Source organism: Podarcis erhardii (assembly GCF_964252035.2).
Source record: "Podarcis erhardii genome assembly, chromosome: 7".
In the NCBI taxonomy this organism is placed as follows: Eukaryota; Metazoa; Chordata; class Lepidosauria; order Squamata; family Lacertidae; genus Podarcis; species Podarcis erhardii.
Genome location: NC_138511.1, coordinates 60,754,459 through 60,782,442, shown reverse-complemented (window position 1 = coordinate 60,782,442; position 27,984 = coordinate 60,754,459). Strand labels below are relative to the sequence as shown.

The following is a 27,984-nucleotide window of genomic DNA, read 5'->3' as shown; positions in this document are numbered from 1 at the left end:
CCCAGATACCAAGAGGCACAGCAAAACATAAGTGCTCATTCCTGGATCAATTTTTGTTGGACTGCATATCTGACACGCACAGCTATTTGTCTGAAGAAAGTATCTTGTACCAGTTTGGCATGGTTATTCTACTAAAGTGGTGCATACAAACCCCCTCTATCCATTTCACAGGACCACCACCCTCAGGTACTTGCCCTGACATACCACCAGAGCTAGTAGTTGTAAACAAAATTCACTGAGAACCAGGGAGGAGACTTTATACAGTAAGAACTTTATTGCACTGTGTTCCAAGTGCTGAACCAGAAATGTTTGTGCCTGTTGAGCCCGACTCACAATGAAGCTCTAGCATTTCTACTCTATGACAGAACGTGCATCCCTGTGCGCTTAACCGCCCCACCTTCTCAGTTCTGTTAAGGTTGCAATACAAGCTAATATACTGTAATACATCGATGTGAAATTAAAAGGGGGAGAAACAAAACTATACATAGGAAAAACAAAAGTAATCCACTTGTTCTACAAGTCTGGGGCTGTTTTATATTTGGCTACAACATCTTAAGTTGTAGCTTTTTTTAAAGCAAAATACTCTTACACGTGTTGTAGACGTGAGACTAGTTACAAGGACAATTTGTGCCTTTATGTGCACGAGGGCAAAATGGGACAGAAGATGAGGAGGAAAATTCAACAACCTGTTCTTTTCCACATTTCTCAACCTATAATCATTGTTCCAAATAAGCACTCTTTTTTTTAACGCACAGTCCATGGTACTATGATCATTTGCATGTTTTAAATATAATGCCAACACCCACTCCAAATATATGCCATATTTTAGAGGAAAGATGGCATTTGTAGCCAACATTTTCAGACTTAAGTCTATTAAGCCACCCACAAATTAAACTGATTGGCATAGTACCATCACAATTAGATTGATTTAAGTCTGTATGGAGCTTTAAAGACTGTGATCCACTTTCTGCACTTAAAATGTTTAAAGGGAATGTTAAGTGATCAGATGCAACGCAGAAATAGTGCCCTGTTTATAAGGTCTGTAAGGCCTTGTCTATACCCACTGAAAGAGCTGCTGAGAGTGACTTACCAAAGCCTTTGACACTGTGCAAGAGACTAAATTGAAAGCTAATTCATAATTTTGAGTAGCCAAACAAATTTTAAAATAGAAGAAAGGGACATGGGTTCTGTTGGCACTGCAACTGTGGACCCAGCTTAGCCAAAGCAATTTCCTAGAGAGGTCACCCAAAACTGGCTAAGCACAAGCAATGCTCTTCTGACCTTCTGACCAAATTCAGGACACATTCTCCGTATTTATTACGCTCTGAATACAGCATATGCCAATGAGGCATTGGTTGTGTGCAACCAGCAAGGCTCCCTTAAGAACCTGATGAAAAGTCAGAAACAAGGCAATCAGTGGTTACAGTAAACTATACATGAGCCCAGTCTGGAAAAATACAGGCATTGAGAACTCAAGATCAAGAAATGCCAATGGGCACAAAAGCCCTATTAGAACTAGACTTCATTCAAGTTTATTCCCTTCAGAGAGGCGAGGATCATCCAGACAAGCAGCACACAGCCTTCCCATCGAGATTTTATAACAGGAGTTGTTTTAACCTTAATCAAACACACATGCCTATTCTCTTCCTATGCTGTGTCAGTTTTTCTGCCTAAATGGCAGGAAGCTAAGTTCCAAATTATTTAGAGAAATCTATTTGCAGCCAAATGGTGGGCAACATTTCAGCACAGAGGATCCCATCTGAAACACCTGCCTTAATGTGTTTGATTTGGACATCCGCACATCACTCTTTTAGAGGGATCAGATCCTCAGCTACAGTGTCCCAAGGGTTACAAAGTAGGCCATCCTTCATTTCAAATGACTGTTTACATGTTAACTGAATGATAACTGAAAATGTTCACTTAAGAAAAGGACTTTCACCCATTGTGATAGGTTCACCAAAAGCAACTCTCCCCAAATGCCTGTCAGCTGCAAACGCAATGTACAGAACTTCTTGGAACACCCACTTGGGATTAAGGCTGCCAACCACATACTAGCTATACAGGCGCACCTTAAATTCTGTCTGCCATCTTTCACCAGTAAGAGGAATAACTAGTACAAAACTAAAAAATAAATTTGGGCTAGGACCTAAGTGAGGGATGCTGTCCTGCTCCAATGGTTTCTGCACAGTCTGATACTCTGGTTTTCCTTGAGACATAGAATTCATTTTATTAATTTATCTCTCTCCAAAAAGTTAAAAATACAGAAGGTTCAAATAATGCTCGTCTCTTGGCAGATGTTCAGACTGCAACATGAGAAGACAATCCTTCACTGAAATGTTTACTTTTAATTTTATTTTTTATCACAATCATCATCATTGGGACAAAGGCAGAGGAGCACCCACTCCACTACGGTAAATATGTCGTTCAGCTCCAGAATTACATTTCCAGGTTCCAAAAAGACAGCCATAATAGCGTCAAGACTTCATGGAGGGCCTCCCCCTTACTGCATAATGCAGTGGCCGTTGGCATCTCTGAAGCGTAATCGCATCTTCGGTCGGTATTTCTCAAGGTAGAGCAGTTGTTTAGAATTGAAAGCTCCCCTCCTCTTCCTGAAACAGAAGCACATCCAAGACATTAGATCTCAAGCACAAACACTAAATGCATTTCTCCAGTTGGAGGTAGCAATACCAGTTGCTCTGGTGCTTGAATTCTGCTTGCTGGTTTCCGACAGGCAACTGTTGAGCCACTGTGAGAGTAGGATCCTAGCATCATCCAGCAAGTTTGTCTGACATTCTTAATAGACCTGCACAGCTCACACCTAACTTCCTATATGGTACCTCTGCTTCATTTCAAGCTTGGCAGAAGCCAAGAGAAAGAAAACATGAGGTGCATATGCAGATGAAACTGGATCTATAAATTATCAGTAGGACTGCAAGCTTTGATCAGTTTAATAGGTTGATCAACAAAAGCTTTAGTTAATTAAGACAGAGTTATTACATTACTGTCACTCTTTCTTTTCTGCAATGTTAGCCTCAAACCACAAAGGAAAAGCTCACTGCTGCTCCTCCCCATGCTAGTGTCAGTCTTTGGAAAATGCATTAAACACTGGCATGGAGGTCCACAAACTCACTTGCCAAACACAGGTGTATTTTTCATTCTGATGAGATCCCCCCAGACCCTATATTGAGCCTTAAGGAACTCATATGGCCCCAGACTTATTGTGTTACCCGGTGGTGTTGGAAAGATATGGCTCCTACACCATCAAGGTAACCCAAGAACCCAGCCTAAATAGTGACAGCCAAATTCTAATCTGTGAGGAAAAATAATAATATATTATTCAGGTTCAAAATCCTACTCAGTTTATGGAACTCATTATGTGACTTTGGGTCATTCACCAGTGTCAGACATGAGAAATCTATGGTTTGTTGAGATGAAAACACACTCCAGTGTACCTTAGGCTCATGCACTCCCCTTCTTCCTCCTTTCAGCACAGACAAATATTATTAAAGTGTCCATTACAGTGGTACCTCTGGATGCGAACGGGAACCGTTCCAGAGCCCCGTTCGCATCCTGAGCAGAATGCAACCCGCGTCTGCGGGTCGCAATTCGCCGCTTCTGCGCATGACATCATTTTGAGCATCTGTGCATCTGCGAGCGGCAAAACCCGGAAGTAACCCGTTCCGTTACTTCCAGGTTGCCACGGAGCGCAACCTGAAAACACTCAACCTGAAGCGACTTTAACCCGAGGTATGATGGTATAAATATACTGGTTTAATTAATTATGGTTTGCACAACTCAGTTTGCCTTAACTGGACAAACCAGGGAACTGCAGTTTAAATACACCAGCTGAAGCTTTAACTTTAGCATGAATCCCAATATGACCTTTCAGCCCAGCCTGCCTCATACAGGATAAAATGGGGTGGGGAGATCATGTGCGCTGCTCTGATCTTGTTGGAGGAAAGGTAAGGTAAGAATACAATAATCAGTAAACACAGGCTGTATTGACAAGCCTATCTCTGCTCTGAGGTGAACTCATTAGGCTACAGTTCATGTGGAGCGAAGTGTCTCATTAAAATAAATAAAGAAAAGCATGATGTGCCTAAGAGCCATCTACCTTGTATTTCAAAAGCAGACGGAGGCGGCTCTATTACCGGCTAGCCCTCCCCCCCAACTCTGGATTCCTTCGGAATGACTGACTTCTACTAGCTGGGTTGTAGCAAAGCAATGCCTAAGATCAGCAGTGCCAGCCAAGACAGGCTACATTTATTCTGTATTCCAAGAGACTTGGTCAGTTTCCCAATAAAGAAAACCGGGGGGGGGGGGGGAGTTCTGTAGCTTGCTTGTTCTTAAGTGAATGTTATATCCAAGTGGCCCAAGTCACAAGCCTAGCTAATTCTGTCTAATCACCACCCAGAAGGAGGGACTGTGCCTAGGCCTCAAACATTTTTGTAGGTCACAAGCTCAGCAATGCTATGAGGAAGCAGCAGCTGCTAACCAACCTTGTGACAGAAGATTGCTCAGTGCAAAGAATGCTATAGAAAGCGAAAAGAGGGGAAACACTTACTGTCTTATAAACTGCACAGCGTCCTCATACTTCATTCCACATTCAATGAGTGCTAGGGCAACCAGAACTGGGGCTCTGGAAGGAGAAGAGAAATCAATATAAATTTAAACTAGGTCCAGTAAACCTCTCAAAAATAGATCCAATTAGTGCAGCCATGGGCCCAAGACTGCTTCTCTCTCTCTCTCAGCTATAGAACAATATTGGCCTGCTTTGTTTAATGCTGCATGCAGTATGAAATCAATAGCTTTATGGGTGCCCAATATAGGACAGCAACACTGTTTGCACATTTCAGTTAAAAAGTTTATCAACTATAATTGAGACTAGATGGGCGATGCATCTTAAAGAAAAGTACCTGCCACCTGCAGTTTTTAAAAATACTTTAAAATATTTATTTTAAAGATTTTCCAATTAATCAAGGGAATATTTAAGGTCAAAATGTTTTGATAAACTGATCCATTGACCAAATGTTAACAGTCCTGCTGGCATGTGGCACAAAGTAGCTCAGGGCAGCAGTTCCTGGCACTCCAATTTTAGCAAGTGCATTGTTTCACAATATTGATCATGTTGAGGAATGCAATTGCAATTAAGAAGGGAGTGCCAGCAGCTATCATAAGCAACTAAAAAATGACTGGTCACTGGAGAGGTCAAATCATCAAGAGCGACAGCACGCACCAGCAGATTACAATTCTTACCTCGTGCATAAGCATGATTGCAAGGGAAGGAACTATCTACCCATTTACTACTTTGCAGCTGTCCTAGTTGTGGGCAGCTTGCTTCAAGAGTGCCTAAGCCAAACTTTGTGATTTAAAAGGTCTCCTCTTAAAAACCCAAGGGCCTATTCTTCTTCATGGTGTAAAAAACTTAAAAGTTAACTGCAGTGCTTTACAATGGAGCATGGGGTTGGTGTTAGATGAGAACTATCCCTGTTGATTTAGGAGTCTTGAAAAAATGGCTGGGGAGGAAGACAGCAGTGTTTGAAACCAATGAGTCAGCATCCTAGCAGACAACCAAATGTGTCTCAATATACTGGTGGGTTCGTTGTGCTACAGACCTCAAATCACAGGTTGAGCTGCAAGAAACAGGAAATCCTGAAATCAACCTCTCCAATCAGAGAACAGGAAGTTTACCTTCCAAGCCCTGCAACACAGTGTACAGCAACGCAGCAGCCAGGTTCCTCACGAAATTTTGTTTTCAAAAGGTTAAGCCAGTCATCCACGATTTCACTTGGAGGTGGTGCTCCATCATCAAATGGCCAGTCCTTTGGAAGAAGGAGACAGAACATGTTACTTCCTCTCAGTATTCAAAGCATGGTGGAATGCCACCCCACGTCTTTTCAGAAGACCCGCAACCATCCCATTTCTCAGGCAGATGCAACTTAAGTCTGCCTGAATCATTGCACCTTCCTTTTCTCCCCTCCCACTCTGGGCACTGCTACCACTAAATTGTTGTACCTGCAACCTGTATTTATTGGATCTTAATTGACTATCCATGTGTTGTGTCTGAATTTTTAAATGAAGAGTGATATAAATCTGTTTTACAATAAACAAAACAAATTTGGCAACTAATTATACCACTTTGGCAATAACAAGAGAAAAAAGCATACTCTCATTTTCATGTGTGTGACAGCAATACCTTGAATACTGAATATGATATCTGGGAGGGATATCAGCTGTAAGCTTTTATGGTCTGCATTTTATTGTGGCATCAATACACTGTTTTGATGCTAATTTGGTTCATATATTATATTTTTAAAATTATTATTTATAGCACCTTTAGTGTGTACAGCACTTTGCAAAATACAGTGGACACTCGGGTTGCAAACGTGATCTGTGTGGGAGGCACGTTTGCAACCTGCAGCACCGCATCTGCGCACGCGCAGGTCGCGATTCAGCGCTTCTGCGCATGCACGAGTGCTAAAACCTGGAAGTAACCCATTTCGGTAATTCCGGGTTAGGCGCGGTGCACAACCCGAAAACATGCAACCTAAAGCGTCTGTAACCCAAGGTATGACTGTACATGAAGAAAGATTCCTGCCTCAAGAACCTTATAATCTTAAATTCAACACGGGGAAATCAAACACATGGAAGGGGAGGCAGGGATAAACAGGGAAGCAATACAGTGGTGCCTCGCAAGACGAAATTAATCCGTTCCGTGAGGCTCTTCGTATAGCGGTTTTTTCGTCTTGCGAAGCAAGCCCATTGACAGATTAGCGGATTAGCGCTATTAGCGGTTTAGCGGCTTTTAGCGGATCAGCTGCTAAGCGGCTTATCAGCGGATCAGCTGCTAAGCGGCTTAGGGCTTAGGAAAAGGGGGGGGGAAACCCCGCAGGAACTCGCAAGACATTTTCGTCTTGCGAAGCAAGCCCATAGGGAAATTCGCTTTACGAAGCGCCTCCAAAACGGAAAACCCTTTCGTCTAGCGGGTTTTCCATCTTGCGAGGCGTTCGTCTTGCGGGGCACCACTGTATGCAGTTGTTTCAGTTACACATGTTAAGGCTGGGTTACAGTACAATGTTGAAATTAAAGGGCTGTGCCAAAAGCTTCAAGGAAAAGGTGAGCTTTTAGGAGTGATTTGATGATCATAAGGTAGTTCCAAACAGTACAGGGCAGTAAGGAGACAAGGCTGGTATCTTTTGAGGGACAGGAGACAATGTTCACATGGCTCAGGGTGAGGGAGTTTTATTGTTTTAGCCATAACAAAATATTTAATATGCTATCTGTTTAAGTGCAGTGTTAAGTTAAGAAACATGATTGGCAGCCCCCCTCTTCTCATGGATTCCTATGAAAAAACATTATTGAATATTATGTTTATGAAGGACAATTGCCCAGAATTATAATGCTATTATTATTATAATTATTATATATTATTACTGCTCCTTCCTCTCTCTTTGTATCCCACTTTTCTTGCTTTGATTTCTTCTCTTATTTTTTTATAGTTGCCATTATTGCTTTTGCTTTATTAGAAAATAGAAACCAAAACTTCAAAAGTGTCTTTTCACGGTTTGGAGGGAAGGGGAAGACCACCACCCTACAAAGGTGTTCTGAGCAGAAGGGGCAGAGACAGAACGGGTAGAATCCTCTTAGAAAACAGGAAACTTAGAGGTAGCAGGCTTGGAGGAGCCAAGGCCATAGACAAAAGATATGACCCCAAATAGGGCAGAAAGATAAAACATGTCTTCCTTTGAGCACCCTGAGGAAAGATCCATTGAGAGCTGAAAGGAAAGAGCAAATCCTTCATTGTATCTCTTCTGCTGAGATGCCTGCTCAACAGAACACCACGTTATCAGCATGAAACTGTCAGCCGCTGATCACAGTTCCCAGAATAGACCTCAAGCACCACAATAAGACTACCAATGCTGACTGCAAAGCCTGGGGTTTTTCACAGGTTAACAGCTAAACAAGGCTTCCACTGCAGCAGCTTATCAGGCCAGATGCCAGCACCAAGGGGACTTCCAATGGGCAGATGAAAGGAAGTACAAGAACTGACATTCAGTGGTGGAATCACTCAAATGAAAAGTTCCCCCTAGCAGACATTCAGTTAAATTTGATTAAGCATGGCCTGATCCAGGAAAGCACTGAGTTCTTCATTTAACAAGCCAAGTGGCACTGAGGAAATTCCACAGCTCAAAAGATCAAGCCTTTAGATTAACAAGCCCTAAAAGAGTCTAGAAGCATAGACGCTGCATTCATTGCTACTGGGAGTAATATTTATATTGTGCTACATTTGCTTCATGTTTATTTGCCTTCACAACAAGCCTGTGAAGCTGGCCCCAATTATCCTAATTTTACATATGAGGGAACTGATGGTGAGCCAGAAGGATTTGCCAAAGGCCACACAACGAATCTCCTAGATCGAACTTCAGCTTGTTCAACCAAATCATTCAGCTTATACTCTGCTCTCAGCTTGTTATCGCTCAGCACCTAATGACAGCAGACATGCATTTTGGGCCAATCCTGATCTCGCAGCTGCCTCAGGAAAGTCTACTGTTTTTTCAAAAGTACACCTGCTTTTCTGCAGGCACTATATTGCAGAAACATTTTCAGAAGATAATTCAACCTTGTCTTTCCTAAGCCGTGTCTGCTGTTTAGACAAGCTATTTTTAAAATCAGACACATGAACCTGTGAAGTGTCAGCAGCTGGCATGGAACAATGCCAGCATTATCCACCCCACCTCCCTTGCCTTTTCCTGCATTAAATGTATTGAACACTACCAGTTCAATCAGCTTATGTCTAATTCTGATGACCTATTACCATGTGTTAGGGTAGAATAAGCAATTGCTTTGTGTGTCCCATCTCCTAAACATCTCTACAAGTAAAGTCTGGACAAACATTTTATCTTTACAACCATCCTTTGAGGTAGTGTAGCTATCCCTCAGCCAAACCTATCTCACAGGATGGTTCTGACACAATTGTTGGGAGACTAGAAGAACATCTTGGTTTTTTATTTCCATTTTCTTCTAACAGTTTTTTCAGGTTTTGCTGGCAAATTAAGAGCCCAGAGGTAAGTCAAAGCATGGGAAAGATCTCGGCAGAGTTCCTTATCCTGTGGAACTGGTTTAGAGATAGTCCACTCAGAATGGACTGAACTACTGCTGCAGGCAGTGGAGACAAAGGTGGGGAATAAGGTATACATAGCAAGCTGCTTGTTGCAATTGCTCAGATCAAGGACACCATAAGTGGCCATTCTTCTGTCACACTAGAGAAAACAAGGGCAAGAGGAAGGGCTGGCCTACAGCCACAAGATGATGCTGTTGACCTCTAGGAGAGAGTAGTCTGAGTATCACGCAACATAGATCTCTCTCATCACTACCTTTTCATGCTGCAGCAGAGTTTATTTTCCAGGCATTGCTTGACACAAGAGATTATCTTGGCTGTGACTTCTGGAGAACCTGCTCTCTTGCAGGCCTTTGCCACCTGGCCTGGGAGGGTAGGGCCCTGACTGACTCCAGCTACAAAAGCTGAGGCAGATGAACAGAATCTTGGGTTGGGGTATTGTTTAGGGGGGTGGTTGTTGGTGGATTCTGTTGCTGTTATTATTGTCCTAATTGTTTAAAGAAGTTTAAAATGTTTTCAACCGCTTTTTAACATGTGTTTTTAAATTTGGGTTTGTTGATGACACAATTGTTCCTGAATGCCCCCTCCTGCTTTGTGGAGCTCACTTGGCTCCCTGTTATACTCCATAGCTTAAGTCAAGGAAACAAGCTGGGAGGCGGCTCAAATGTGAGTGGAAGAAAACTCTGGTCAAATGCAATCAAATACTGGTGAGGGCTCATCATCAAGCCTACCTAGTGACAGTGAAGGCAGCAAAGAAGGCTTACTTTGCTGCCTCTGTAGTTCCCCCGGCCCTGAACTACTGCAATTTACACACACACACACACACACACACACACACACACAAACAAACACACATACACACACACCTTCTCCCAGGACAAAATCGTTTTCCAGCCAAGAAAACATAGTACTGTGCCGTGTCACTCACTTTCTCATGCACACACACACTTGTTCCTGGCTTTAAAGCTGAAGGCGGATGGGTATCCCCACTGGCAAGGTTTATCTAGTTAATACTCACAAAAGTCTATCTTTAGAGAAACACAGAGACATTGGAACTCAATCCCCCAAACTGATTAGCCAAATACTTGAATGCACCTGATATGGCAGGACTGTAGATTGCTCAGTGACCCAGAATCCATGCCCAAGTGTTGCACAGTTCCACAGCTGCAGGCTAGCCCAGACAGTGCCATCTCACTAAGAAGCAAGACCACTAGGCAGTTCAAAAAACCCCACCATTTTCTGCTGAATCATAATTCCCTCTCAGAACTTTATACTCACCAGAACTTGAATTCCTTCTTTTTCAACTGGTGCTTTATCATAGGTAGCATCACAGACACGCACCAAGGTTGTCACTCCATACTTCTTCAGCTCCTTTTAGAAAAAAATGAAGTCAAATCAACTTTTCATACCAAGTGAAAAAATACCTTTGCTTCCAGAGGCATGCAAAGCTGTATGAATAACTGATGACAGGTGACAGCCTGGGGCAGCCTTCCAAGGAAAACTATCTCTTCCTTGAATTACTGCTGCACATACTTCAACTGTCCAGAAACAGCAGGGTGTAAAGGAGGATAAGCAGAAAGGATGATCTGCCAATGGAAGGATCCACAAAGAAGCAATGGGTGTGACAGACTGAGAAGTCAACGAGCGTCCTCTCTTAAAACAGCTGGAACTACAGAGCTCTTAAAAGCTTTGTTAGCTGCACAAAGCCTGTTCCTTTCTCCTTCATTATTTAATTTGCAACTGGTTAAGTTTAAGTGTGCAAATTTTGGATAGACTCTTTAGGTTAATGTGACTTTGCACTGCACACTATTGCAACAGTGTTTATTGTTAATATTTGTTACCATGGTTGTTATCTGTATATTTTGAAAATCTTTGAATAATAGTATTTATTTCAAAAAGTTTAAATCTGCAGCACAAAATCATCTAAAACATAATCTAAAGCATAGTAGGTGATATCCAACATTAATCATACTAGGTTGTATCCACCAAGTTCTGCTCAGAGTAAATCCACAGAAATTAATGGACCCAAGTTAGTCATGACCATTGGTTTAAGTGTGCTCACCCCAAGTAAGACTTAGCTGGATACCATCCCATTTGTTTAAGAAGCACCCTTGTCTTTAAATTGGAAGCGAGTTATTCAAAACAAGAGAGAGAACATATGGCAGCATAAAAGAAAACACATTTAACAGAAGAGAGGTAAGTACTGAAAAGTATTACTTGTAAAGTGGCCTAAACAAGAAAAAGGAACACAAAGGCAAAGTGGAACAGCAAAGTTAGCACCCCAATCTTCTTTAAATGGAAGCATGTGGTTGTCTGGGTTATGTAGCCTCAGACATTTCTGGTCTAAAGGACAGCCTTGTTTTCTGGCTTCCTGGAAATGCATTACAAGTATAAATTCTAAGGCACACAAACACAACTCTGGTTTAGTTGCAAAACGTGGAAAAAAACAAGCTGAACTTCAAAATCCCTTAATTTACTTTTAACATACATTCTACCCACAATACACAATGAGAGCAAAATTCGCCAGTTGTGACATCACCCTGAAGAACTCTCAGGTGATTAGCCACCCCGAATTTATTAGTGTCTGAATGATTCCTCAATTAAGTCTCACTGATTAATTCCAGTATCTGGTGTAGAGGCTAACACAGGATGAATGAAAAGAGAGAGGAGGAAACTTTGTAGGTCAATTTAGTAATTGCAGTCTTGTGCCTTCTAGGGCTGGATGGTGTAGCAAGACATTTTCCAAAATCAGTTTGAAGTCCACATCATGGTAACGGTTTCATAATATTCAACATGGTGATATTCTGAGAATCACAAAGTTTGTGTGTGTGCTATGTAAACAATCATGAAAGACCATGAAGCCGGTCATCGCTTCTCTCATGATTCCTGCTAACCCTGTTGCTCTGTTGACTGAGGTAACAAAGTTACAGACATGGCGTATCAATGGCCGGACTATCCCTGGACTAGGTGTGAACACTGTATTTATATTCTGGCCTTTCCTGCTTTCATATTTCGTATTTCATGTGTTAACTTGTTTCAACCCACATACTGTTGTGGGCTCCAGGCAAGGGGGTCTGCTTGAAGAGTGCCTTTTCTTGGGAGTAACCCTACAGGAAGAGAGGTGAAGGGGGAGAAAGACTAGCAAGCAGCCCTAGTGCATGGGGATTCCAGAAATAAATAGGCCATGCAAGATATGAGTCACTGCAGCTTTACACTCCAGAAATCCTGGGACTGCGGGTTTTGGATAAGAGTTCTAGAGAATTTATCTACTAGGCCCTACTTTAGTCCCACATTAATCAAGAACTTACTTTAGAACTCACCCAGCAATTTCTATGTCTGTGTATTGCCAGGGGGAAGTTTGGAAATATTGGGCAAGTTACCTTTTAGCTATCATCTGTTGGAATCTGGTCTCAATAACTGCAGGGTACAGTTGTCTACCATTACTGGTATTTCCACTGAAGAGTCCTTGATAAGCTTCCCACCTCCACTAGGCTTCCCAGAAGAAAATTTGAAAACCACTCATCTAAGTAGACTACTACATTGGCCTGCATCTTTTGCGCACTCTTTGTCTGCCTGTTCAAACATACAATACAGATAGCCTCCTTACCTCTGTGAATTTGTTGAGGGTTGCATTGGTTGGGTTGTGGGTAATTAGGAAGCGCATACTCTCATAAGTAATCTCCACTGGAGCGGGACGGTTCATAGTGGCAGGAGGAGTGATGGGGCCCAAAAAAAAATCAAACCTTGCAACGTTTCACAGCAGAAAACATTTAAAAAATCACTAAAGGGTCTGGGGATAGATCAGAGCTTTCCTTGTTAAGTTCTTTAAGATGATTCTTCACTTCAAGAAAAGCAGGTTTGCTTAAAACGTGCTGCACTTCAACTTCAGCCTCAATTACTACAGGCGGTTCTCCTCAAGACTCTGCCCTACTACATGCACAAAATAGGCAGCCTTTATTACATTTAGGCACTGGTGAGGCACAAAGAAAATTTAAGGGCAGATCTTCTTTCCACTTGTGTTTGGCCAAGCTTTGCTTCTCTAGTGTCACCAAGAGGAAAAGGTGTCCAATGTGCAGAAAATATCCCCATATATTTGAGGCTTATGTCTTGGTGTCTGGAGTCTTCAAGGCAAAGTTTCGTTATGGCACGTAGGACCCTGGCCCCCAGCTCACTTGTCAGCCAGGGTGCTGTGCTGGGCCCGGCAGAAATCTGCCCTGACGCTCAGAATCGCCATAAATGTGTGACGTGGATTCGAATGGAAAACCTAAGAGAGGGGGAAATATTCATGTTTAGAGACAGCTGTGCACAGATTATATGTACAGAAGCATCAAAACACCTACAGCATTAAGATTTCAAATGGCAAACAAGTATCTGAAATTGCTTTAGTCATAGAGTGAACAATATATATTAACGAAGTGAAACAACATTTCTGTGATCTGTATGCTCATTCCGATTAATCAAGGCCAGTGCTCATATTACTATCTGATCCTTATGCCTTGTCTGTGATTGCAATCCTAAGGTTTCCAAATCTCACACAGCACTATTTCCCCTGCATGCAGATTCAAGCAATTCTCACAACTTAGTTTGAACTAGTCCTTAAGTACAGCAAATATGACCCTTAATACATATCAAGAAACATATGCTATCCATAAAAATCTTTTACCTTTCATAAACTGCTTGTGGAAGATTTGGTTTCAACTCAAACATGTGAGCTGAAAGTTTCATTAAGTGCTCCGTTTGCCTCAACCACATGCACACAAGTTATGCCAAAAGGAACTTGAAAGCCAAGAGCAGTCCAGTTCACATTTTCACAAGGCAAATTGTTCCGTGACGCACAGTATAAAACAAATACCAGGAAATTCTAACCTGCTCACTTCAGTGTTGATCCTTACCAAGGTTATGACGTATATCATCTAAGACAATGCACCAAGGAAAGGATTTTATGTAGCCTGGTTACATATTCCAGTTAAACATTCAAACAGTATCCTCCTCCACACTATTCTGCATGGTTAATACAGATGAGTTTTGTCCTGGAAAGTGCTACCAAGCATCCACATCAAATTACAAAACTTATTACATGTGAAAATTACTGTATGTTAGCCCTCACAACATGGGAATTCCAAATATAAATTTCAGAAAGGCTGAAAGCAGCCTAATCTCATGTTCACCTGTTGCAGAAACAGAACTGTGTGGGTCTTTCCCTTCTAACCTTAAAGAATGACTGGTTTTCAATGCTGAAAGGAAGATTTCCAACAAGCAGCTCCAGTACAAGAAACCCATGCTGTATGATGGAGGCTGCATATGCATATGCATCTTTCTGTCTCAAAGCCTACTTCCAAGGCAGGGAGTGAGGCAGAGTCCCACACTCAAGAGTCCATATTTTTTAGAAGCTGCTTAGTAGTTTAAAAATCTCTTAAGTGGTGTACAACCTAAAACAATACACATAATTAAAACAAAAATATAGCATAAAACCAGTAAATCATTAGTGCAAAAGCATATAAAAACAGAGTTCAATCTTTTAAGTCAGGGAACAAATCACAGACAAAAAAACACAGTCCATCACCCTACAAAGTCTCAATGCTACCAGGTCCTGAAGTTGTACAGAGACATATAGCCCGCACTGTAGTAGGAAAACTTTCTAATTTAAAGAGTATTGAATGCAAAGCATCTATTAGTCAATTTAGCACTGGGGATTCAATTATGTAAACTAGATGCAAGAGGGAAGGAATTAGTATAACTGCTGCTGTTCACAGAAGACACTGAAGCCTGCATATAAACATGCTTGCTGTGGTTTTCTTCTGTAGTCTCCATGGGGATGAAATTTCTCATGGGTAGCAACCAAGCCTAGACTATGCACCTACTCTTCAGTTTCCTCAGCTGTGCCTTTCCAACATATGACAGCAAAAAATTCACCTGTGGAATGCTAAGCAAGATGTTCAGCAAAAATGAATGCAAATCCACCTGCAACTGTGTCAACAACTATCAGAAAAACTTAAATTTTGTTAGTTGTAATACTTTTTTAATTTTTACATGAGACTTTATCAGGTATCATGGTCCAACTACTATAGAACCTTACAAGCTAGGTAAAGAAAATAACACAAAGGTAGAAACATTTTAAGAAATTGAGTGTGGGCTATCTAGAGGCACAAATTTAACATGAAAAAATGTATTGTTCAAACCAGGCTTTTAGAGGAATTCACAAAGGTTACTATATTTTAGTAAACTGTCTACTAACACATACAAATAAAAAAAACACTTTTTGTGGGGGGGGAGTGAGGAATCTCAAACTTTAGAAAATGGAATTTGAAAAAAATCTAATGTTCCAGAATTACAGGTTGTTTGGTTTTTTTTAAAAAAAGTATACATAGATGGATGTTCACAGGAGTATACAAAAAGGTCAGTGGCACAAACACAGTACTTCATTACTGGCTCCCTTTCACAGATACTATCTGATCAAAACCTTTTCTGGCTCAAATTGTCACCAATTTACTCTTCACAGTTTTGTCTAATGAGCATTCAGTTCTCAACTCTTCCCTTCCGCTTTCAAACTAAGCTTGTGTTTGCTAGAATTGAGGCCAGAATGTGTTTTCACTGGCAGAGCTCAGTCCACAAACTTGTGAAGTAAAGGTGTTTCTAAGAAGTAATCAATTGTCTTTTTATTCCTTGGCTCGACAGATGGTCATTCATGGTTTATGAGGCTGAGTGTGTGGCATTTATTTGAAGGCTTCTTATTACATTGTAACTAGGTAACTCTGATTTAGTATCTGATAACAAACTAGAAAAATAAGCCAGGATTCCTGATTTGTTAACATGTATTAGGCCAGAGCGGCACATTTCAAACACAACAGGGTACTCTGGCTCAATACAAGCTAGCATCTTTGCACCAAAGCCAGCATGAGGAGTGCTCAGCCCTGACCTTTGTTCCATCAACCATGGTTTATGAAGCCTTAAATAACAGCTCAAACCAGGCCATTGAGTAACTATGAGCTAGCCCTCAAATAGATTTCACATGGCAGAAGCAAAAATAACAGCCAGCTAGAGTTATTTCACACCTTACCGTCTGACGGCCTTAAGGAAAGGAAAATGTACACAGAAAGAGGTAGAATCTCCTTCCAAAAGCAAAGACTATAGTCACACAATACAGACAAATCTACTGACTGAGGTTCTGCCTTCATTTACTGGATCTTGATCAATGTTAAGATGATAAAAACAGCAGAGCTTTGCAAAACAAAGGTGGCTTCTGGTCCAGATGTACTAGGTCTAAGAACTGACCAAAATCCAATCAATACAGAATGAAGCATGTCCAAAAGTTTGTTTGCAAATCTGGGGCTCTGAGTTAACAACTGGTCTCCAGGGGAGGGGGCAGTTTCTAGTCACCAGTGGTGACTAGGCAACATGTTACCAAGTAGAAGAATTCTACATTATGTACTCAAAAGCAGGAGGGCAAATCACAGAAAAGATTCTCCCAGTTGTCATGTGTGCCTTTATTCACTGTTCATAGAATTTTAATAAAATACAATTAAAAAAATTAACTCAGATAACAGTGGGCCACTGGCATGCCCTTAGTCACTCCTTTGCAGGTTCTTAATTGCCTCCATTAAGTGATGCTCCAAAACAAGACAACATTTTAGTTAAGTTGTCAGGGGCAAGGACAGAGGTGTGCTCAATCACCTAACTGAGGTCTAGTCTTCCCCGCACCACCACCTGTGTGTGTGGAGCTCTGGAATATTAACTGGATTCAACTGTGAAATCTTCTCCTACAGAATGCTACACTTGAATCTTAGCATTATCACTACTTCAAAACCATCACTAGACCTGCAGCTACAGAATATGGAAACAAGTGTGCCCATTAAGGAGAAGAACAAAAGCTGTTGAGAGCTTGGCCCCTCTTCTCTTCCAGCTAGAATAAACAGGTACCAAAGAACTTTCGATGTTTTGTGTAATACTTAGAGGAAGAGATCCATTTTTATTTCCTTTTTAACAATGAAAAAACCAGTAGTTTTGTGTGAAGTCATACAAAACTGAATGGAGAGGATACTGGTAAGTCGCTTACATCAAGGGAAAGTTACCAGATCTTCTTCCTTATTTCTGCACTCCAGGCAAAGCTCTCCCAAATAAATGGGAATTTACTCCCAAGGTCTAGCTATTAAGCAAGCGATTGCACAACTGAAAATCTGTATGGGGGTATCAACTCCCTGGCAATGAAGGTTTTAAGAGCAACATAGTTCCTGCTGACAAAGTGTTCCTAGACTACCATCCTGGATTATCAAACCAACTTTAAGAGCAAGAGGTCTTACAAAGGTATTCATCCAGAAAAAAATATTTGCAGCTGCTTAAGAGCATCTCAAGTTAATTCTCTTTCCTGCCAAAACCACAGAACGTCTTAAAGTGACATAAAATAATCCACATATGCTTGTCAAGTCAAATTGTTAATTCTACCCACTTATTAAAAATCAAAACCTCTTGATACTCAAGTGTAAGGTAACAACTACTTAACATCCAGCTATTATATACATGCCCAAACCTTACTTCAGGAATATATGAGAAAAGTCTCAAAATTAACTCAACATCTTAATTTGTCCACCAATTAAAACTGACCATGATAAATTAACTAATGCTTTAACTTATTGTCCTACTGATGAAACTGAAGGGAACTAGCAACCCTACCACAGTCTCCCAAGGATAAAGAAAGATTTATTTTGCTTTATTATCCCAAAGACCCCAAGGCAAGTTACAAATCTGGGTTCAGCCCTACTACTGAATTCTAGGACTAAGCGAGAGAATAAGAAGTTTGTATGATTGTGAGGTGGGTGAGAATATATTTAGAAAGAGGCTATAAAAGGATGATTGAACAGAACCAGAAGTGAATTTTGTGGGAAAGGACCAGGTTGCACATTATACGCTGTGGGGTGTTTAATTTTTAAGGAGAAAATGGTGCTAGATCTCTGGCCTATGCAACAGTCATGCCATATGCTCTCCAAGTGTGGGAAGAGAGCAAATAACCTATAGTTCAGAGTCAGGAAAATGTGTTATCAACATGCACAAAGGCACCTTCTGCGGAGTCCAGTATTCTGTCTAGGAACGCAAAGCAGATTCCAGATTTCATCCCTATTGGGCCCTAGAAGAAATGAAGCTTAAAACAGGGCTTTACTCTTTGCAGATTGGTTTGTACACAATAAATTTATGTGCACATGAGAGCCTTTTGCTGCCTGAGAAGTAGCAATTAAAGAACAGCATGTAGTGAAGTAAATGGCAAATGATAATATAAGCCCAAAAGAAGGTATCGCACACCATTTCAGAACAACTAGAGTTCTGTAACACTAACAAGCAGAGCGGGGGTGAACACAAGGAAGTTTTGTAATAATCTGTGATTTAGGGAACCCAGAGAAGCTTGGGAAGGGACCTAAATAATTTTTACACACTGACTGAAACTTTATATAAACGTGGTCTGGCAGGCCATTAGTCTCATCTCATGAATCACAGATAGCAGAGTCCGAGATAAAGCAACCTGCCAACAGCCTGGCACTGGGCTTATAGCTGTCCAGGAGAGATTAACCAGGATCACTACAATGGCATCTAGCTGACCCATAAACTTTTAAAAGTAACAAATTCATCTGTACTAGATGCCTACATTTCTGATTTACCCAACTTTTAGTTCAGTTTCCTACTGCAAACAGAACTAGTCCAAAAATACTCCCTGCCTTTGAAGACCCCCCTTGCAGCTTGCATTTCAGCTTGTTGCCTTCAGGACTGAGGCCATAAGACGGACTGCACCAGCTGTACCTTTCCCGGACTGCAAGAGACATACTTTGGAAAAGGTTATTTGGATCACCTTTCAACATAGCATAGCACAACAACATAGTACAAAGCAAAACCTGCTAATTTGTCAGACATTCATCAGAGATTACCCTCCAGTATAGGCAAGCAACCTCTTGTAAGATTAGCTTATCTGAACTCATTTTACTTCTAGCTGAATTCCACACTTGATTATTTTTCATATGCTTAGAATGAACTGCCATGAAGAGTAGTGTAAAAATTGCTTTCTCAAAGCAGCAAAAATTATTTGAGGGACAAATCTCCAAAAGTTCCTTGTTTCTTAAAACTTAACTTGTAATAGCACAGAAATAAGAGAACAGGTTTTGGAATGTTGTTAGATATAATTTTACCATGATCAAATACTGTCACATCTCAGCAAGCCAATAATAAATACACGCCAGAGTCTGCCAAGATTCTGAACAGCAGCCAGCTTTTCAACAGTTTCATGGTGCTGGTTAACATGGACAGAGGTGCCTGCTCTTTGTCCATTCATGCAACCATGCACTTCCTCCTCCAAAGTTCTTTTATATGCCTTATGCAGTGGTACCTCGGGTTACATACGCTTCAGGTTACAGACTCCGCTAACCCAGAAATAGTGCTACAGGTTAAGAACTTTGCTTCAGGATGAGAACAGAAATCGTGCTCTGGCAGTGCAGCGGCAGCAGGAGGCCCCATTAGCTAAAGTGGTGCTTCAGGTTAAGAACAGTTTCAGGTTAAGTACTTACCTCCGGAACGAATTAAGTACTTAACCCAAGGTACCACTGTTAAGTACTTAACCCAAGGTACCACTTCCATTTCTACTTTTCTAACAGTGCACTCTCTAGAAATCTGCTACCCAAATACTACCCAAATCTTAACAAAGAAACCCTTTTGCCATAACTTAACAAAAGCTACTGTTAGTTGCTTGGTCATCTTTAACATTATTGTACAGTGCTTTTCCTCTAGAAAAAAGGGTGCTGGTACTCACCATGAAGTTGTTACAGTAAGTGCCACACTTTTAAACAGGGCTTTTATTCTAAGGGAAAAGGTGCCAGCAGTGCGTACCATTGAGTACCCCCAGAAAAAGTACCATTCTTGTTCATTCCTTTACAACCTCAGAAGCAAAGCAGCCTAAAACATACATATGCTCATTTTGGTGCCAGTGCTTAAAATTGTCCTACACAAAATATATTTATAGTTTTTTCATAGAACTGCAAGCTTTAATGTGGTCAATCCAAGATGCAAAAACCTAATCCTGGTGCTGCACAGAGGGTTTAAGGATTAACAGCCTGAAAGCAATTACAAAAAAAATATAATTGAAGTGCTGAAAATGGAAAGCAATGTTGTCACAAATGACCAGATACAAATAAATGTTTTCCAGCTGTGGCTAGATCTGCCTGAAATTTCCAGGCAGTGCTATCAAATTTCTAGAGGTTTTGATAACCAAGTGCCCTGAATTTTTCAAGTTTCCAGGCCCAGAGAGAGAGAGAGATGCCTGTATACAAAACACATACACATTAAGCACAGCCTTGTCTTTAACCATTCGCTTGGCCAACATTGGTGCTTTCCTTCAACAGATTTGACTGGCAAAGCTGAGCAGTCTTTCTGCTTTACCACCATGATTGGTTCCCATACTGACTACAGAAGAAGTGAAGCTGACCAGGCTAGCAAGAGCAACACTCTTCCATGCTTCACCTGCCTAGAAGGAATGTCAGTTACTTTTATAAATAAAAAACAGGTGAGTGAAACAAAAACTGGCAGGTTATTGAAAGCTTAGTAACAAGGGCATGTGAGCCCATTATCCTAGATGAGTTCTTGGACAAACATTTCATTCCCAAGTGCTACTAAGTTCATCAATGGAACTAAATAGATACAGTGGTGCCCCGCAAGACGAACGCCTCGCAAGACGAAAAACCCGCTAGAAGAAAGGGTTTTCCGTTTTGGAGGCGCTTCGCAAAACGAATTTCCCTATGGGCTTCCTTCGCAAGACGAAAGCCCATAGGGAAATCTCCGGGACAGCGGGGAAGCGCAGCGCGTCTTCCCCACTGTCCTCGGACCTCCTCCGAAGGCTGGCGGTGGGGCGGAGAGACCTTCTCCCCGCGCCAGCTTTGGGATGGTTGCTCCGAAGGCTGGCGGTAGGGCGGAGAGACCTCCTCCCGCCACCAGCCTTGGGATGGCTGCTCCGAAGGCTGGCAGTGGGGCGGAGAGACCTTCGCCCCGCGCCAGCTTAGGGATGGCTGCTCCGAAGGCTGGCGGTGGGGCGGAGAGACCTCCTCCCGCCGCCAGCCTTGGGAAGGCTGCTCCGAAGGCTGGCGGTGGGGCGGAGAGACCTCCTCCCGCCACCAGCCTTGGGAAGGCTGCTCCGAAGGCTGGCGGTGGGGCGGAGAGACCTCCTCCTGCCGCCAGCCTTGGGAAGGCTGCTCCGAAGGCTGGCGGTGGGGCAGAGAGACCTCCTCCTGCCGCCAGCCTTGGGATGGCTGCTCCGAAGGCTGGCGGTGGGGCGGAGAGACCTCCACCCGCCGCCAGCCTTGGGATGGCTGCTCCGAAGGCTGGCGGTGGGGCGGAGAGACCTTCTCCCTGCGCCAGCCTTCGGATGGCTGTCCTGAAGACTTGCGGTGGGAGGAGGGTTTTCCTTCCCACCGCCAACTTTCAGAATGCTGTTCTGAATGTTGGCGGTGGGGAGGAAAAACCCTCCTCCCACCGCAAGCCCCGGGAACAGAGGAGAAGCGCTGCGCGCCTTCCCCTCTGTTCCCGTACCTGTCCTGAAGGCTTGCGGTGGGGAGAAAAGCCCTTCTCCGCACCGCCAGCCTGGCAAGCGGTCTCCATAGGAATGCATTAATTGATTTTCAATGCATTCCTATGGGAAACCGTGCTTCGCAAGACGAAAAACTCGCTAGACGAAAAAACTCGCGGAACGAATTAATTTCGTCTTGCGAGGCACCACTGTATCCACAGTAGATGGAGCAGAGGAGGATGTGCACAAGAACATTTTCTACTGCAAACTCACCATCTCACCTTAAATTTCCTATCCCTCAGTCACTGTGCCCACTTCCTTCCCATTACCGTCAAACCTTGGCTCCCGAACGCCCACGTTTTGGAACGTTTCAGCTCCCGAACACCAAAAACCTGGAAATAAATGCTCTGGCTTTCGGAAGTCGACTGTCCAATGCGGCTTCCGCTTGAGTACAGGAAGCTCCTGTAACCAATCAGAAGCCGCACCTCAGTTGATGAAAATTTTGGAAGCTGAACGGGTTTCCAGAACGTATTACATTCAACAACTGAGGTTTGACCTTATCACAAACGCCTCATTCACCTTTACAAGCCGTATTCTGTGCAAACTCCACAATATTTCTAACAGTCTCAGGTTACTGTCCACTTCAGTCTACCCCTTAAATACTTTTAACGTGAGTAATCTAGAGTGACAAAGAAACATTATTTATACTGTATAGACATGCTCTTTCTACATCAGAGTTCACCCCTTTTGGAATCATGGGCACATTTACAAACCTTAGAAACTGTAATGGGCACTATGCATACACCGCAGCTTAATCAACTGGCTACAGTAAAATGCTTCTTTCACATTTCAATGGTCCTTTCAGGCACCAGGAAAAGCATCAGTGTCACCTATGTGTGTCCACAGGTGTCATGCTGACAAGCACTATTTTTCTCAGATTCCCTAAAAAGGCCAATTCTGAAGTGGCCTGAGATCCAAATTCTGTTAGTATTTATGAAGTGCCACGCTCTCTCTCTCTCTGATTCAAAGTACTATGTAAATAGCATGCCTTTTGGAGAACTCCAGTATTTATACCAAAGTGACGACATACAAAATAATTTAGTTACACTTTTTAGGTTAACTGACAAAACTCTCTTACAGACAGAGGCAGAGAGTTGGGAAAATTGGGAAGCACTTGCTGCATTTTTATTTCATAAACTGATTCTGAAATGTGCAGTATTTTCCAGAATTAAAAAGTAAGAGAACGCAAATAATTCTAAAAGTAAATTAAATTTAAAATCATTAGAAGATAGCTGATGGATTCCCAATTTTAAGCTTTCAATTATGTGAATGTGTTCCCAGTTACATTTCCAATTGGAGGGTAGAATATGTAGGTGGATGGAAAGTGTTGTTTTTTATAAATAGCCAATCTTTCTATAGTCAACATTCAAAGCCAGATGTCAGCTTCTAGCAACTTGATGACCCACCCACAAGCTTCTATGACCTACCATATTTTTCGCTCTATAACACGCACCCGACCATAACACGCACGTAGTTTTTAGAGGAGGAAAATCCATAGGCATGCCACCCATAGGCATTCCCTCCATAACACGCACAGACATTTCCCCTTACTTTTTAGGAGGAAAAAAGTGAGTGTTATGGTGCAAAAAATATGGTATGTCAACAGCAGTTTTGTTTACCCAAATGACTAATTATTTGATGTCCTCCAGGTCACACGGAAAATTAAGTTGGTGCAATTTATTTTCAGAAAGCACGTTTACTATAAGGAACTTATAGCAGGGAGATCAAACCCAAAATATTATTTTAGGGGATAATATTTTTATAGAATGGTGTTATTTAACATAGTACTATGTTAGACCGGACTGCATCCACTAATTAGACTAAGTCCATTTATCCTCTGCATTCTGATTATCAGAAATGGCCAGCCAGATACCATGGCACAATCAATATCCACTCTATTAGCCTACAACATCTGGTAGTTAGAGATACTTTAAAGAAAACACACACACACAGACACACAATTTGCACTTCTGGCTATCACTATCGGTAGTCCCATAAAATTATCTACATGTGGACACACTATACACTTCTACAGAGCAATTATGTGGATTTAAAAAGAATAAAAGTTTTTTTCTTAAGAATGCAACCCGGTCACTTATTAAAAAAATGAATTTTCTCTTCACTTTAGAAACATAGGAAGCTGTCTTATAGCAAGAAAAACAACTCTTTCATCTAGCTCTATACTGCATTCTGGCTGGCAATAGCTCTCCAGAGTTTCAGGCGAAGTCTTTTCCAGCCCCACCTGGAGATGCCAGACTGAACCTGTTACATCCACAGGCCAAACATGTGTTCCAAAACTGAATTATAGTCTGTCCCCTGTCCGTTTAGATTTGTGCTGCTGCCTGATCCCATGTTACTTTAGTTCTGATGTTGAATGCCACAATTTCAGAGGAGCTTCTTACTCCCAAGAAAGCATAGAGGATTGCAGTCATCTCCTCGGAATATAAAAATATAAGGAGATGAACAGTAGTGTTGTATGATAACTGAGTATGTTTTCCCCACCATTCTCTTTTTACAAAGAAAAGCAGCTTCTTATAAGTGAGTCAAAAATCCAGATTTAATAAGTATTTTTGCAAATTAAATTCAGATTTAATTTTAGACCAGTGTATATGTAAAATAAAACATTGTAGCTGAAAACTAAATTTGGAAAAATCAGATTTGTTTCACCTAAATTGGTCTATCATTTTTGTCCACCCTTGTTATAAAGCATTTATCAGTAAAGTGTCTTTGTCAAAGACACCACTTTTTTTAGTAAAACTATACAACAATATCAGAAAAGATGCAAAAAGAATCAGTACATTATATTTTATTGCTATGGCTAGTGGCTGATGCAAATAAAGATTCTTCTGATTCTGATGCTAAAAGCAGCAGGAGCCTGAAGAGATTATTTTTAATTTAAAAAAATTACAAGCAACACTACAATCACATCAGCTCTATTCCTTAATAAGGCCCCTCAACAGTTAACTAGTGCAGTGTTCTATGGAAGGACAAAGTTCAAAATATGGACAGTAAACTGAAAATTATTCACAAAGTGTTAGTGAAAACTGTTTCAATTTAGTCGTGTCTAGACGTTCTATAGCTAAACCACGGCATGCTCAAAAGATTCCTCCTCACTACCACAAATAAAATCATATATTAGTTTGAGACCTCAACTCCCACCTCTTGTAGATGTTCCAACCCCACAGAAGTCTAAGTGAAGATAACATTTCTGCACTTTGAGTCACATAGGGAGGTGCCTTTTTTCCCTTACTACTGCAGTTCTGAGTCACAACCTTCCCTGTTCATTCAACAAGCAGAGAGAATGTTCATACTACAACTTGCGAAAAGTGCTAGTCTGCTCATAGGTACCCAAAATCACACACACATAGTTATTTCACATGGGGAAAGTGGTTTGTAACAAACCATAGCCAAAGAAACCCAGGGGATGCCAGCAGATTTCAAATGTCAAGGGCTGTCCTGTGCTTTTATCTCATACACCCCCCAAGAAACTTATTTCCAGCACAAAGACTCCCCTTTTAATGATTTAACTAGACTATGCTTCCTTACACCATCTTGGTCTTTTATCACCTAACACTTTTTTGTTGTACTTCTTCACTCTAGGTTTGACTACTCAATGCAACCTCACTTCCCATTTATTTCCCCAGCAACCTCTGCCTCTGTTTCTTTCTTTCAAATCTGCTCCAGCTTTCCTTGATAAACCTCTAAACTATGTGGCGGCATACGTACTCCAGGCTTTGTCCTGCACTCCATTCCAATATACCACCACCTCTTCCTACACACACTCATTCTTCTCCTTGGTCTTTCAACACTGTCAGTTCCTGTAAATACCTTCCTCAACATCTGTATTTCCTACACAGTCCTTCCATAAACCTCCACTTAGCTTCCAGATTATTTCCCCAAGCTATAGGTACATCTTTGAAGCTCCAGCCTTGATGCTCACTTGCATAATCTCTCCTCCTTTCTAGAGACTTGTAGGTCCCCCTGGGAGACATTCTTCAGTACACACCCACTTCCTCCATTCTTCCAGAGGTCTGATCCTAAGGCTCAGTTTTATGCTGTTACTCTCTTACTGCTCCTACCTAACCTGCAATTTTCCTTGTAGCATTTCCCCATCATAACATTTACTGATTCCTTGTGGTCTAGCTGCCCCTCCCTTTTTTCCCTCCAAATTACGAATCCTTCCTTAAGCCTCCACTTTTTTGTCTTAGTATCCCCCACAACACCATGACCATCCTTTACCAAGTTTGTACGTATGTTTTTCTGGGCAACTCAAACAAAATTATCCCGTAAGAACAAGAGACAAAAAGCAAATCATTCTAAAGATAGCATACCTATTATTTACAAATGTTTATCATCTATTGGGGTATAATATTTATCATGGGGTGAGCTCCCGTTGCTCGGTCCCTGCTCCTGCCAACCTAGCAATTCGAAAGCACATCAAAGTGCAAGTAGATAAATAGGTACCACTCCAGCGGGAGGGTAAACGGCGTTTCCGTGCGCTGCTCTGGTTCGCCAGAAGCGGCTTAGTCATGCTGGCCACATGACCCGGAAGCTGTACGCTGGCTCCCTCAGCCAATAAAGCAAGATGACCGCCGCAACCCCAGAGTCGTTCGCAACTGGACGTAACGGTCAGGGTCCCTTTATCTTTACCTTCTGGTTCCTTGGAGGACTTGTATTACTTCTAAATCCAAAGTTTTTGCTCCTTCAGGTCTCCCTTCACATGTTGCTAAAGCTCTACACTGTTCCAGTACATTTCCTTTCCATGATGTCCACTCTTTTAAAAGTAATCTTTTAAAACAAAGTACTGCCCCTAGGCCAGGTCAAGCCAGTTTCACCACTCCTCCACAAATCAACAACTTTGCCCATCCTCCTTCACAACGGAGCGATGAAGCTCACTGGGTGTTCTTGGGCCAGTCACTTCAGCCTAACCTACTTCACAGGGTTGTTGTGAGGATGAATTAAGGAAGAGAACCATGCATGCCACTCTGAGCTTCATGGAGAAAAGGTGGGATATAAATGTAAAAATAAATATATAAGAGTAACCGAGAGGTCTGAAAAGACTTTTCTTCCCTCCACCAAATCAGGCCTTCTCTTCCCTTTGGCCTACCCCATTTCTGCAAACCTTCCTGTGGTATTCCCATTTTTTCCTCACTGCATCCCCTTAGCAATCCTCCCTTTAACCATACAATCAATCTTCCATCCCATGTTATAAGCAACCACTCAAAAAAAGAAAAAAAGGGCTTACAAACGTCAAGAAGAAATATATGACTACGATGGACATCTCTCTCCCCAAACTCGAACAGGCCAGGCCCCTCCTCTAGTTCAGCTTCTCAGACCCAGTCCCAGACATCCCCCCCCCCCCCCGCCAGCACCCCAGCCTGCCGGCTCCCAGTGTCTGCCTTAGACTTAGCCACTCTCTCCTTCAGACGCCGCTTCCTCCTACTCCAAATTTCAAGCGTGGCCCCATTCACTGCAAGTCGCACAACCACCAGAGGAAGTAGCGTATGAAAATGGCCCTTTCCCAATCCCCATGCTCTTTTAAATTCCGCATCCTCCCCATCTCCTTTCCCTGCCAGCCTGCCTCCCATTCTTCCCCTTAAACCCACTCACCACCACGGAAACCTCCTAACTCGAAAGTCCCAAGGGTGGCTCGCCCTCTCTCCACTCAGGAAAATTCACAGCGCCATCAAAAGAAAACTGAAGGGCCTGAAAAGGGCCCTGTGCAGATCCACTGATGACCCTCAACGCTCACCCCCATAATGTCTTGACCTCCCTCCCACCCCTTCTCCCCCCACCCCGCCGAGCAGCTCCCCAGTTCGCCACCCCGTCCCCCCTCTTCCTTCCCCAGACAGCCCACAAATACCGGGACACCCCCCCCAATCGAAGTAAAGGATCTCAAAGCGGCGTTCGCTCCCCTCCCTACGCCCCCCGCCTGCGCGGGCCTCCCCCTCGTGCTTCAGCCTTCCCCCATCCCCCCCCCGCGCCTTCATCCCCCCCTCCCGCAAAGGCCCCGGCCACCGCCTCGTCGTCGTCCTCTCACCCACCGAGAGCATTGAACGTCCAGGCGCGGAGCAGACCGGGCGCCTCCCACACGGCCCGGGCAGGGAGGGCCCCTCTACCTGCGTCAACGCGCGGAAGCGGGCCAGAGCCGCGGAGGGGGAAGAGGAAGAAGGGAGCGCCGCCGCGTCGTCGCCACCGCCGCGTAATCGAAGTCTCCCAAACCGGACCTGACCGGCAGCCGACGCGACGCGCGATTCCCCCTCAGCCAGCCACACAA

The 27,984-nt window shown here is 42.6% G+C and overlaps 1 protein-coding gene and 1 long non-coding RNA gene across 2 annotated transcripts; one reads left to right on the top strand and one right to left on the bottom strand.

Moving 5' to 3' along the window:
• Positions 1–252: 252 nt before the first annotated feature.
• Positions 253–27,984, bottom strand: PTP4A2 (protein tyrosine phosphatase 4A2). The gene is made up of 6 exons (XM_081870452.1): positions 27,752–27,984; positions 12,726–13,382; positions 10,397–10,489; positions 5,692–5,822; positions 4,565–4,639; positions 253–2,609 (listed from the first exon to the last, which is right to left on the bottom strand). Exons 2-6 carry the CDS (start codon positions 12,819–12,821, stop codon positions 2,501–2,503), a joined length of 504 nt encoding a protein of 167 aa, XP_081726578.1. The 5' UTR covers positions 12,822–13,382; positions 27,752–27,984; the 3' UTR covers positions 253–2,500.
• Positions 5,829–9,924, top strand: LOC309346584. The gene is made up of 3 exons (XR_014158689.1): positions 5,829–6,685; positions 7,036–9,578; positions 9,759–9,924. It is a non-coding gene; the product is annotated as an uncharacterized lncRNA (long non-coding RNA).

What these genes read in the sequence shown, in the direction of transcription:
- PTP4A2 (XM_081870452.1), bottom strand. Translation starts at nt 12,821, where the DNA reads ATGAACCGTCCCGCTCCAGTGGAGATTACTTATGAGAGTATGCGCTTC. An exon ending in CCCTCAACAAATTCACAGAG is followed by an intron (nt 10,490 to 12,725) that starts GTAAGGAGGCTA and finishes TTTTTCTAAAAG; the next exon opens with GAGCTGAAGAAGTATGGAGT. An exon ending in TGTGTTGCAGGGCTTGGAAG is followed by an intron (nt 4,640 to 5,691) that starts GTAAACTTCCTG and finishes TTCTCCTTCCAG; the next exon opens with AGCCCCAGTTCTGGTTGCCC.